This window comes from Onychomys torridus, chromosome 15 (genome assembly GCF_903995425.1).
Source record: "Onychomys torridus chromosome 15, mOncTor1.1, whole genome shotgun sequence".
Taxonomy (NCBI): domain Eukaryota; kingdom Metazoa; phylum Chordata; class Mammalia; order Rodentia; family Cricetidae; genus Onychomys; species Onychomys torridus.
In genome coordinates, this window is record NC_050457.1 from 28,451,893 (window position 1) to 28,466,093 (window position 14,201).

Below are 14,201 nucleotides of genomic sequence, written 5' to 3' on the forward strand. Positions count from 1 at the left end.
CCTTCCAAAGTTGCATCTGGTTATGTTATTTTATCACAGCCACAGAAAGCCTAACTAAAGCACATTCACCCTTTTAGATACAATTGCCCACATTTTCATTACTTTTTAAACTGTTTTGAACCTTAAGTGAGAAGAAACAGAATGACTGTTGGCCTGGAAGGGTATCTATGAATCAAACACAAATATACTTCACCTTTCATTAAAATAAAGTTAAAATTAACACCTAAATTAGGAGGCAACTATTGAAGAGCGTAAATTCTAGAACTTTTGGGCTCTAAGGGGTTGGGAAATGACTCAGTAGGGCCCGGAGAGCTGAAACGCTAGGAAAGGACAGTTTGCTCACCGAGAACTCCCCATGTGTGCTGTTAGGTGAGCAGGGAGCAAACATTCCATTTGGGTTTTTGTTTCTCATAAAAACCAAGACTAAGCTAGTTTAACATCCTATGTCAGATAGATAGGAAGTAGTTAAATACTATAGACTGTCACAACTCAGTAAGGGGCCCCTCATCTGATTAATGTAGTACTAAGAGACAGTCAGGAGCAACTTGAAATGGCCTGGTGTGCTCAGGGGTGCTCTGTACCTTGGAGGTGTGTTTCCTTAAGAGGCTTTGGAATTCTTCTTTGATTTATAGGCTCAGATTGCCTCTCTCTTCTCACTTCTGGCAAGAATCACAGAGCAGGTATTGTCTGCTCAGAACATCAAGGAGGCTCTGACACCTTATCTCCTTAAAGCTGATTAAAGATATGTCCAAACCTGTACCTCTATGAGACTATGTTCAGTTTGTTACTAGTTCTAAGATGGAGAAATTTAAAAAATCCAGGAAGTATTAGGACATAATTTAATGAAGAGGATTATATATTTTATTAAAGAACTTGAAAGAGACAATACAAGAAGCCAACTTTATCACCCACTAATTATCAATCTTATTTTAAATTTATTACCTCCCACAGAAATCCTGTGCACAAGGCAGGGTGATTTACAGTGGGACTTATGAGACCCCAAGGCTGTAAACAAGTGTCCTATAGTAAATCTCTTTTGACATTGCTGGTATTTAAACCAAATACTGTGTCTGTTGTTTACCTAAACTGGGGTGTTTGCTCTTAGGATCTACTGCAGATTCTGTAATCAACTAAGAAAAGGAACTATTTTCAATTTTGCAAGGTCCAATCTCACACTATTACGAAAATTTTAACTGTACTAATGGTTTTATTCCTTGACATTTGATTTCTTTTACTTACTGAAGCATTCACTTACATGTTGTCTACAGACTTTCAAAAGTAAATAGGCCAGTGAGATGGCTGCGACCAAGTCCAAGGACATGAGTTTGATCTCCAGAACTCACATGTGGAAAGGGAGAACCAATTCCTGCAAGTTGTCCTCTGACCAACAAGCATGTTTGTGGTATGTCTGCACCCATGCATGCACACGCACACACATACATGAATGTAGAAAAATTAAAAGTAAACAGAAGACTAGTGACACCATGATGGGTTTCTTTTTAAGTGTACTTGTGTCTATTAACTGATAATATTGTATGGCTCAAGAGATGGCAAAACTTACTTATCTCTATAAGGAAAGAATAGCATGAGGTCAGATTTCAGAGTAACTTGCTAGTGTGATAGAACAGATTTAAAATGACTAAGCTCAAGTCACAGTTGTGAATATGAATCTGGATTAGGAAACTAGATAAAGATTATAAACCCAGAGGAATAGTAATTAAACCCGAATCAAAGGTTTCCTAAGATGGCCATACCCTAAAGTACACATGAGAATACCTGGCTTAATGGGGGAACTTCCATTCATGTTAAGACTCAAACTAGTATTTTAATGCACAAGTATTAGAATGCAAGGCTTTCTTGGTCTTTCATGTTTCTTCCCAAGTGTGTTTTAATTCAACTATTATACCCTAATTCTAAAAGGAAGTATATATCATCAGCATGTGATCAGACTTTTCGGATGCATTCAAAAGACTAGGACATTATTGTCACTGGACACTTAAGAAGGTATATACATTCACACTTTCAGAGTATCTTTATAGAAATATGACTGACAAACATGAAAAGAAAGTTCGTTTAAAGAATTTTATATCATGTTTAAAAATGGCCATATCAACCGTGGGCTTTACATAATACTAACAAGTACTAAAACTCATATTTTCAATTTGTAGGTTTTAGGCAAGAAACAAAAAAGGCAGAAATAGCTATGTTTTTCTTCTTGCAAATTTAAAACTATTATTTTTAACATAGTAATGTAATTTTATTAAAAGTTTTCTTAATAATAAGCCTGAAGGGTATATGAGGTGTTTTATCCCTAGATTTACAATAAGAAAACTGAGGCTTAAATATTTTCCCTGCTAGTAACTGAAATTAAGAGTTTTCTTAGTTTCTTACTTATTTCGAGACTATGTATTTTTTTTTAAAACTTAAAATATTCTTTGTGTGTGTGTGTGTGTGTGTGTGTGTGTGTGTGTGTGTGTGTCTGTGTGTGTCTCTGTGTGTGTGTGTCTGTGTGTGAGGACATTCATGCACCTTTGGGCTGGAGTGTGTGTGTGTTGTCAATAGGACAACTCTGTGGAACTGGTTCATACCCTTCATCTACCCTTACAAGAATTCTGGGAACTGGATTCATATCCAGGCTTGTGCAGTAAGTGCCATTACCTGCTGAGCTTTCTTGCTAGCCCCCAAATATTCTTATATATTATATATTCTATAGTGCTACTATATAAAGAATGAAGTATTATAACCAGAGTTACTATTAAATTAGAATTATCACAGTTAATGTATTTTTGGTCTCTCCAGACGAACAGGCATAGTAACATTCATTAATGTTACTATGAACAAAATTCATATGGAAGATAGATCTATATTACATAAAAAATTGTCATTCAAAATTATCTTAAGGCTTTAGACTATTGCTTATCTAAGTTTATTGGTGAATTAAACTATGATATACAGCTGACATGTTCAAAAGAACAAATCACCCAGTTCCCACAACACTCAGATAACTTAGTCTTGGACTGAAATAAGATGCTTTACAAAAGCCAGACATGCAGCCACACAGCTCAATCACAAAATCTTTCCTGAATAGGTTCATCAGAATATTCAGCTCAACTTTCATATAACTCTACAAAGCCAAGGTCAGATAACACTTTCCGGCTTCTTTTCATGTGTATACCTTACTATACAGAAATACACACAAGAACCTCTGGATTTCTTCCTACAGTTTATGTAATTCTAACCTTGGAATATCTGTTGTCTGGGAAGGCTAGCTGAGTTCTAACATATACTGAACGATATTCAAATTCTACTTTGTTTCCATAACCTTGTGTTGGAAGATGGCTTGTGGTCACAAGGAAGATCACAGTAAGAAGTTCCACTTGCTTAAAAATTGCATAGCAATACTTTTCTTCAAATATAGTATGTTTTCTGAAATTCATAAATCTTTCAGATAATCATTTTCTATTATCATTCCACCAATACATGCCAATTTTAAAAGTTCAAAGTAGGTTTAGAGGATACCCAATTCCAAGGAAAAGGTAATCCATAATATACATCATAAGTAGGTTCCAGGAAAGGCTGCATCAAACTACACACACAGAACACACAGTGATAATAAAACAGGGTTCATGGCTTGATGCTCTTACATCACAAGAGTCTATATAACTAAAGTCCCATGGGATCTGATACCCTCTTCTGCTGTGCAGATGTACAGGCTGACAAAACACACATAGACATAAAATACAGAAATAAATCTTTTAAAAAAAGAAAAAAAGCCGACTTAACTATTTAAATACTACCAGCAAAGATATCTGAAAGCTACAATTCCTGTGGCTGGAGAGGTGTCTCAGCAGAACTTACTGTCCTTCCAGAGAACCCTTTCTCAGTGTTTGGTTCCCAGCACCACATCAGGTGGCTCACAACCACCTGTAACTCCAGCTCCAGGGCATTCAATGCCCCTTTGCCCTCTGTGCAGACCTGTACACCTGCAGGGAATATGAGCATATGCACGTGCACATACACACACATACACACACACACACAAACACACACACACACACAAATATAAACAAAGTGAAAAAAGTGTTCAAGCTCATTAGAAATCAAATAAATATGCTTTAAAATCATTTCAAAATAAACCATTTTTAGAAACATCACTCTGAAAACAGAACTAGAAAACACAATGACATGAGCAAACAACCAAACCCACATTTTTGGAAGCTAGTTTTAACATTTAGATTTAGGACAAGTCCAATTATTTCTACAAGATTTAAGGGAAATTAAAATGCTGAAAATCTTCACTAATATAAATCTCTAATTACGACACAAAGACTTTAACATGGCTTTTTTTCATTTACATATAGACCAAACCAGAATCTAAAGAGTCCTCTCATTTGTAAGGAAGTCACTCCAGGCTTCCTCTTCTGAGTTATATTTGGTGTTTCAAAAGCAGACAGATGTTCACCACACATCTGGTGAGGTCATATAACAGAGCCAGCACAGTGGGCATCTGCCGCCCTTCTCTTCTCCTTCTAGACTTTGAGCTACAGAGCAGGATCCACCCTACTGCCAAACCCATACCATGCTCTAGCAGATTTTGAAACATGTGGGTACTCATAATTATTAGCTAAAAAATGAATAACATACTTAAGCAAAACACATTTCTAGTCCAACAGAAATGCTATCATATATTTAACATGCTTTTAATGTAAGAAACAATCCCTTGGGAGAATTACATATAAAATAATCTTACTAAACTTATGCCACATCTATACTGCCAATACAACCTATTCCCATTCTGGATTATATTTTAACTACATGAGCTGGTCATGAATAAATTCATCTTTTCCTTTACAATTTGGGCTATTATAGATGATTTAAAGTTTTAGCAACTTATTCAAATATATACTCCAATGACCTGAATTTTTCATCAAGGGCCTGCCTTTATTTCAAGCCATTGGGAGATACAGTATAAATATTCTCTGAATTACATCTTTTAAGCAGCTATGGGGTACTGCTTTTACTGCCTACAATGATATGTTCTACAATTGATATACTACTGTCTTGTATTGGCACATATACTCTTTAAGGCTAGATACACGATGCATGCTATTTTCTTAAGCAGAACTCCAATAACCACTTCGCAATCTAACAGATGAAAACACTCTGCTTTACAAAAGCATGAGGGCGAAGCTGTCTGCACAAAGTAACGTGTCACAGCAAACTTACTACACACTTTAGAGGCGACTGAACAAGACTTGTGATTATGCTAAAATGGGAAGTTAGAATATAACACTTGATTACAAAAAAAAAGAAAACAGATTTAAGGGTTCCAAGAAGGAATTCTGGAAACTGAACATTACATGCTTTATTGTGAAATAGTTACAAAGATCTTAGTAAAGTAGACTAGCTTTCTCTGATGCTGGTCTTTCTCATTTTTAAAAAAAAATGTATTAGACTTTCTGTCTTATTGTAGGGGAAAACCAGACATAAACGGGATGGGTGGGATGGTCCAGCAGGTAGAGTGCTTATCACAAGTAAGAAGACCTAAATTAGCATCCCCTGAAGCCACATAAAGCCAGATATGGTGGTTCTTATCTATATTTTCAGTTTTTGTATGGTAAAATGAGAGAGAGAGACAAGAAGAATGTCTGGAAGCTCCATGGCCTGCTGGCCCAATGTACACAGTGGTGAACAACAAGAGACAATACCTCAAACAAGCTGGAAGGCTGAAGCTAAGGTCTGAACTTGCCCTCTCACTTCTGATACTGCCCTCCATGTGTGCCCCTCAGTCAGTGCACATGCAAATATGCACAAACACTACACACACACACACACACACACACACACACACACACACACACACACGTTAAAACAAAGAGCAACAACAACAAGAATCCAGTAGGTATTTAATACCAATCAAACACAAATGTTTGCATGGGTCCTAGCACAGGTCTGAAATACTTAAATGCCTTAAAGAGTGTGCAATATAGAAAGAATGGCAGTTTCTGTGCACTTTTAGTCCACTTACGTATTATAGCTACACCATCTTAGCTGGTTTTAAGTGCCCTGTAAGTTTTCATTAAGCTTACTTAAAAGCAATGATCATGGCCCTGTTTGCATCAAATTTATTTCTCAGAAAAATAATCTCCTTAATGGAGAGTTATTTTATTTGGTAACTGTTCAGGACAGGTTTGCAGGAAAACCCACAACCTGGGAGGAAGGAGAGGAGAAGGATGAGGAGGAAAGCAAGGAGGAGGGCAGAGGGAAAATGGGGTTGGGGTGCAGAGACCGTGTAAGGGCTGAGGCAACGGCTAACTGCTGAAGAGCTGGATGTGGGAGCCTGAGCACGAGTCTGCATCTCCAGAAGCACAGAAAAAGCCGGGCATGCCGGAATGCACCTGCAGACCAAGCAGCCCCAGGTGGACACAGAAGGATCTCTGGGGCTTGTTTAGACAACTGGTGAGCTGCAGGTTCACTTAAGGTCACTACCTCCAAACAAAGTGTCAGCTCCTGATGAGTGTCATCTGAGGCTGACCTCTGGCTCCACACACTGACACATACATACCCATGTATACACACTGACACACACATGCTCATGTATATACACTGACACACATGCTCATGTACACACACTGATGCACACATGACTGTGTACACACACACTGACACATACATACTCATGTACACACACTGACACACACATGCTCATGTACACACACTGACACATACATGCTCATGTACACACACTGACACATACATGCTCATGTACACACACTGACACATACATGCTCATGTACACACACTGACACACACATGCTCACGTAACACACTGATGCACACATGCTCATGCACACACACTGATATACACATGCTCATGCACACACACTGACGCACATATGCTCATGTGCGCGTGCGCACACACACACCCCCTTAAATAAAAGACGATGTGACCCGCCAGAGTCTTACCTGCACTCCCTTTCTCCACTTTGGCTGCAGTCTCCGTTTTCTGTCTCGCGGCTAAGAGTTCCCGCTTTAGTTGCCTTGCTTCTTTTCTGAGCTCTTCACTGTGAAGCAAAGAAGATGCACAAGTTTATAATACGCTGACAGAAAGACAGAGTTAGCAAAGACACGGCTGTTTATTTGCAGGTATACACCAAAGAAACATGATTAGTTTTCTGCTATGTACATGCATTTGTGGACAGGTTGCTCCTAAGTGGTCATTTTTCACAGTAAGAGTCTAAGCACCTATAAACATTTCCTTCTCGGATGTACTAAACATCAGAAGTGGCAGTTTGAATGAGACGTTCCCTGTAGTCTCAGGCATTTGAATGATTGGTGTCTGGCTGGTGGTGCTGTTTGGCTCAGGAGATGTAGGCTTGCTTGAGGTAGAATGTCACTGGATACAGGCTTTGAGAGTTCAGACTCGCGCCATTTCGTGTTTGCCTCTTGGTTTCCTGTTCGCTGTTTTAAGACGTGAGTTTCTACAGACATGTCTGCCTGTGGCTGCATGCCCCCAGTGTGATGCTGGTAGAGTCTTAGATCCCTGGAGCCATAAGCCCCAAAGAAACCCTTCTATACAGTGCCTTGGTCATGGTGTTTTCCCAGAGCAACCAAAAAGTCACTAGTAGAGTAAGTGAAAACTGGCCTGTTGTTTCCCTAATTTACTAGTGAATGTAACACTAGTCTCTATGAGCAGGGCTCTTGTGTTAAAATAAAATTTAAAAATATATGTGTTTGAAGACAGGGTCTTTGTAGGTATCCCAGATTGACCTGGAACTGGCTACATAGCTCAGGATGGCTTTGGACACAAAACCCCCACTTCCTCCTCCTATCTATGGCATGCACCACTATACCTGGCACACAAAAAGGATTCTGAGTAAGTACTATTCATCAGATCTGGATATACATAATATAGTTTGACTTCAAAACTTTTTAACTTACTGAAGTTGTACAGTAATTACCTTTTATTAAGCAGTTATTCCATGGCAGGTGTGTAGGTGACTTTTTAAGAATTCATTTGATTCTTGGCTCTGGACAGTTTGCTCATTAAGTTCTCTCAGCACTTGGGAGGCTGAAGCGGAAGGAATACTGGGAGTTTAAGGCATGCCTAAGCTGTACGGTGAGCTCCAGGTGAGCCTGGGCTAACAAAGGGAGAGCCTGGTCTGACGTAACTCCTTCACTCCAATGTGTTAACGCTCATCTCATGCCACAGTTGGCATGAAATTGCCTCTTTTGTGAAAACTTCTGGGCCAAAATATTCTGATAATTAACACGTACCATGTATTAAAGGCAAACGCTAATTTACAAGTCATCAGCTAAGTGACTTGTTCCTGCAACACAGTTTTAGGACAGAAGATTCACATTTACTTCCTGACAACAATGTTTAAGTACTCATGTCATGATCCCTATTTTGGCTATAGTTTATTACTCCCCCAGGGTCCATGGGTAGGTGTTTGTCCTTAGTCCTGGTATAGGGAAGGAAAGAATCTTCAAGAGGTAGGAAGTCCTCAGGCTAATTGGAGGGGGTTATCCTTAGAAGGCATTGTGTTACTCCAATTTATCTTTGGCTTCCTGTTTCAAGACATAATCTGTCTTTTTTTTGTTTTGTTTTGTTTTTTGTTTTTTGTTATTCAAGACAGGGTTCTCTGTGTTGTTTTGCTGCTTGTCCTGGATCTCGCTCTATAGACCAGGCTGGCCTCGAACTTGCAGAGATCTGCCTGGCTCTGCCTCCCGAGTGCTCGGATTAAAGGCATGCACCACCACCGCCTGGCAACATGTCTTTTAATCATGCTTTCAACACTGATATTTACCAGGTAACCCAGCTAAAGTGGAGGTCTTGCAAAGCTATTAGGCTAATTGAAAACCATAAGCTGCATAGGAATATATACAGATATGTATATATACCTATATCTATCTGTCTATCTGTAATAGCTAATACAAACCCATAGAGTCAATTGTGCCCAGTTAATTTCAGGCATACTATAGCCTTAAAAGACAAGTATTCACTCTATTCCAGGAAAGCCAGACTGGATCAGGGATGCTCACTGGAAGCTCAAGCAGATACCACACCCTGACCTCTACAGTTATTCATGACACCCTGAAGTCTAGATAGTTCTACACCAACCCTGCCTTGCAAGTACATCCAACCTGCAGCCTACAGTCCCATGTGACAATGGCAGCTATGAATGTAGCCCAACATAAAGCCACTTAAAACATTAGGAGATTTCTACAATTTATTTTTGTAATATAATTCCACAGATCTTGAGTATGAACTTTGCAGATGATCATGTTGTATTACCATGTCAAAAACCGTGGCCACCTCTGTGTATAAAGCTTCCTGTTGGTCCTGAGTCCTCTCACATAGTATTATTAACAAGAACTACTGTCTTCATCAGATCTCTAATTTTCTTGAACCATCTGACCCTGTGGATATGACATAACTGCTTGGAATAGACTGAATATGGTTCAAGTTCTCCCCTATCCCTTCAGGGGCCTGTTCTATGAGACAAACCTTTACAGAAAAGGGTAACCTTTGACATGAGATGTTGCCTGGGGATTTGCCATTGTAACGAATGCCCCTGATAACTCCAGTATGCACTGAGGTTTGGGAGCCAACGTTTAGCATTCTACTATAGAAATTATCTTTCCTCCTTTACAATCAAACATTCTTACTCACTAATCTATTCATTCAGCAAACAAACAAACTCAGATTTCTCCACAGTCTGCTGGAATCAAGAGACTATTATCTTTACAAATGGACTCCATCCTGGAAAGGGCAGTTTATACATAGTTTGCTTTATAATCTATTGCAATCTACCCCTCTTACAGTCTCCTGAAACTGCTTCTACACCAACCAAATTCAATGCCCATGTTCAGATCTCCTCTTTCCAGATGGTCTCACTGTCATTCAAAGATGTTAACTACTTCTATCCTGAAATTCTATCTGAGCTGGACTTTTCAGCATTCTGAAGTCAAGATTTCCCAATTCTCTGTCTTGGTTACTCCTTCTCTTCTTAACTTAAAATTGTTATTCTCTAAGTAGTCATATATCACCTCTGTAGTGACACTTTAATCTCATATCAACTATTATTACTATATAGCTATTTTCAAAACTAGTGTGGATGCTTTGCCTTGAGTTTGGCCCTACCTTTCTAACTACTACACATCTACAAACAGAGTATGGAGAATGCTGCATGGAAGAAATGTAAGAATAACATAAGCACTTAAAAGATTATAAAAATTAAGCCAGGTGGTGGTGGCACACGCCTTTAATACCAGCAGTCGGAGGCAGAGCCAGGTGGATCGCTGTGAGTTTGAGGCCAGCCTGGGCTACAGAGTGAGTTCCAGGACAGGCTCCAAAGTTACACAGAAAAACCCTGTATCACAAAAAAACAAAAAAATAAAAGATTATAAAAATTAAAAAGAAAATCTTTAATTATATTTTAAGATATTTTTATTTCTACATGTAAAAAGAAAATATTAAATTATATCCAAGATATTTTTACATATTTCGAACTGTCTTCCCAATCTCATGTATACTTTACTCTTAAGGAATATTGCAATTCTGCCTGGCCACATGCCAAGGACTCTGATCTAGATGGACAGATGTTTCAATAGACTCCCTCACACTCTCTCACATACAAAGCAGATGCCATTTCTTCTTCGGATAAGTCGGTTTCATGTACCTGATGGTGGAACCATTACCCATCTGGAGATAAGACTTTAAAATTCTCTAGGACTGCTCTTTCTTTTCACTGGGTTAGCAGTAAAGTACATATTACACATACAACACTTCCTCTTGACACTCACCATCAATGCCAACTTCAGGCTCTTAGACACCCCTCAGATAATATAATCACTTCCTTCTTGAAGCGTGGGGACACAGTGCTAGAAGTCCTAGCATGAAGTATAACTGAACTGTGCAATCACTGCACAAGAAACCCCAACCAAGCCTCTCCTCCGCCTGCTAAGCACTCTGGCCTTTTATCACGCTAGTTTTCAATTGGGTAGTAACACAGTCGCTTAGAGGATGTTTCTTGAAAATGAAGATCTTTGAGGTACAGATTATTTTCTGGGCTGAAGAGCAAATGCTGCATTTCTAGGCCAGATAAGTCAGCTCTGAGAATAATTACAAGTATATAAAGAATGAGACTAAGAAAGTTTACACCATGTAAGCCACTACTGCACCAGAAAAGAACACAGTTAATTAAAAAAAAAGGACTTGGATTAAGCAGTCTGGATTTAAAATTCAACTCTATCAAAAATCAGCTGAGGAGTGACTTTAAAACAGTTATGTAATTTCTCTGAGACTCAGTCGCCCCCCTCTACAGTTAAAGGTTGTAAGATACTGAGCACACAATACAGATTCAATAAAAGTACCTATTGTGTAGGGCAGATATTCAAAACTGCACTATCGCTTAGAGCCGTTTATCATGTGGGAATATTTTGTCATTGTTTATTTTAAATGAAAGCCACCTCTGGTATATGTGGAATTTAATTTTGTTCATAATTTTGAAAGTGAAAAAAGTAAAAATCTAACCCTAAATAGTTAACAGATTTAGATATTTTGTTGATGTAATGTGGCATAAACTGAACAAAAATGACAAAAAACTCAAAAAGGACAAAGTGAGACTGGAAGGTAGATATACACATTATTAAAAATTGCTTACTGTGGGAAAATTTTCAATTGATTGAGGGTTTCCAATGTTGTAAAAATCGTTCTGACTAGTAAAATACCACATTTGTCAAGGCTTATGGAATCCATACTCTTGGAATGAAGTATAACTTTAAAAATTAATATTTAAATCACAGGCTAATTTTAGAGATTCCCAATCTTACATTCTCTAGAACATAATTCTCCTATCCACCGGCACAAAAATGTATTTAAATCTGTTAAAACAAAAATGAAAATTAGAATCTGGAAGTATATGTCAGCATGTACTGCCAAAACTGTGGTCCTGCTTTAGGATCTAAAAAAGGTCCTTAGCCTCTTCAAAGCCCACTTTCTGTTTGACTAATAAGAGAAAGCGACTTTACAAATGGCTTCTGCTGTTATAACGTCTAAGGTAAGATTTTTTCTAATTGGGTATGTTTTTAATTATGTATTCATTTGAATTTTAATACAGTTTGAATACAACACTATTAACCAATAAATAATTCTGTGCTGCATTATGTATACATTTTAATGTAGCAAATCTACACTACTTTTCCTTCTTAGTAGAAATTATCAACTAAGTCAACAATTTCTAATATTTGCACAGACCACTCCTAATACAGGCACAGATATCAAGATAAGCAAGAAGAGATGAGAACCTAACTTCAATAAATTTATCAATTTGGTTACTTCACTCATGACTTAGTCTTCTTAATATCCTATAATACAGGCAATGTGTAGGTCAGAGGCTGAGTTTAAGGAGAGTAAATACAAATCTTCCCTATAGTCACACCACCATCCACTGAGGAAATCAGAAACTTTAAATTGCACTCTATGTTCTTTCTATGTTAGCACACTAACACCTACACACACTCTTCAAGGAGCTTCAAGTGCAGAGGACAGAAACCTTGTCCACCAACAATGAGAACAGTGCATGATAAAAAAAATAACAAAAAAGCCGGGCAGTGGTGGCATATGCCTTTAATCCCAGCACTCAGGAGGCAGAGCCAGATGGATCTCTGTGAGTTTGAGGCCAGCCTAGTCTACAGAGTGAGATCCAAGACAGGAACCAAAACTACACAGAAAAACCCTGTCTCAAACAACAACAACAACAACAACAAAACAAAAACAAAGGAATCCCTGAAGCACGTAGGAATTTAGTGAAAGAAAGATTACTGCAGGTTAAGTAAGAGATGACTTTGCAGGAGAGGCATGTGAACAGGACCCTAACAATAGTTAGGAATATGCCATGTGGAGCCAGGATGAAGAGGGACCCAAACAGTAGGCTTAAATCTAGAGAAAGCAGAGAGTAAAAGGGAATGGGAAGTTCTAAAATAAGAAAAGAAACAAAAAAGGGAAAAGGTTAATTGATTCAACAGGTAGGGGTGCTTGCTCTACACCCTGACGACTGACTTCTATCCCTGGAACATAGGAAAAAAGCTTGATGTGAGCCAGGCAAGGTGGTGCACATCTTTAATCTTAGCATTCAGGAAGAAGAGGCAAATGGATCTTTATGAGTTTGAGTTCCAGGGCAGCCTGCTTTACATAGTGAGTTTCTGGGTTAGCCTGGGCTATTCAAAGAGACCCTGTCTTAAAACAAACATAAAAACCCTCTGTCCTGTTTCTGACAAAGTCACCAGAACCTGGTGTCAGGCTCACTTTCTGGCCTCAGTTGTTAAACCTGAGGATTGCAAGGAGAGAAGACCAAATCCACGACTGTCCAGTTAAAGCAAGCTCTATTTGGGGATGCACCTGGCATTGCCCCACATTGGGATTTGAGAGAGCAGTGCCTGATGGCCTCTTGAGGTCCTTTCTATAGGAGAGACAAAGTGTTCACAGGGGGAGAGAGTTGGCTGTTAGGCACTGTTAGAAAACTACAGTGAAAGGGAAGGAACAAGATTAAGGATGTTCATTGTGTGAATGGGGCCGCAAGTTTAGTGGAGGAAAACATTACATCGAATCTAAGCAACAAGAACTTACTCTTAACTACAAACAGAAACAAAACTTGCAAGGACTTACGATCAGGATAAACAGGAACCACAAACAGAAACCTTCAGCTACACAGGACAAATAGAGCCTTACTCTTAACCGGAAACAGAACCCTTAACCTGTGTGGTCTACTTTCCTGTTTTGGTCTCCCATTGACTTGCAAGGTAGATTGTTCCTGTTGGGGTCTCACACAGTTCCTGCCTTACCACACCCTTCCTTTTTCATCACAGCGTCTTTCTGTCTGTCTAGCTTGAGGTTTGCATAGGTGCCAAACTACAACTCTAGCTACCAGAGCTTTACATAATGCCCAGTGATCTGTGCACTTCTGTCCATAAAGCCTACTGGACCATGCACCTACTTCTTTCTCAAGGATTTAAGTCTTCTCATAAGCTAGCTTCACAACACATTTTCTACCTTATCTTCACATAGACTTCAGTTACTCTACATTTCAGTCAAAACATACTAGTCATCAGTATCTTGGCAAAACTGAAGCTTTGGCACACATACCCTTTGTTTCTGAGACTTAAAATAGTGTTATTTTACTATTGCTGTTTACTAA

General features: G+C 38.7%; 1 protein-coding gene across 2 annotated transcripts in view; it reads right to left on the minus strand.

The window, feature by feature from the left end:
- The window catches only part of Cwc27 (CWC27 spliceosome associated cyclophilin), a 185,440-nt gene that overhangs the window by 72,203 nt on the left and 99,036 nt on the right, over positions 1 to 14,201 (minus strand). For both annotated transcript variants that reach the window (XM_036207404.1, XM_036207405.1), the window contains exon 11: positions 6,967 to 7,064. In XM_036207404.1, the coding sequence (XP_036063297.1) occupies positions 6,967 to 7,064 (98 nt within the window). The remainder of the gene's footprint in view (positions 1 to 6,966; positions 7,065 to 14,201) is intronic.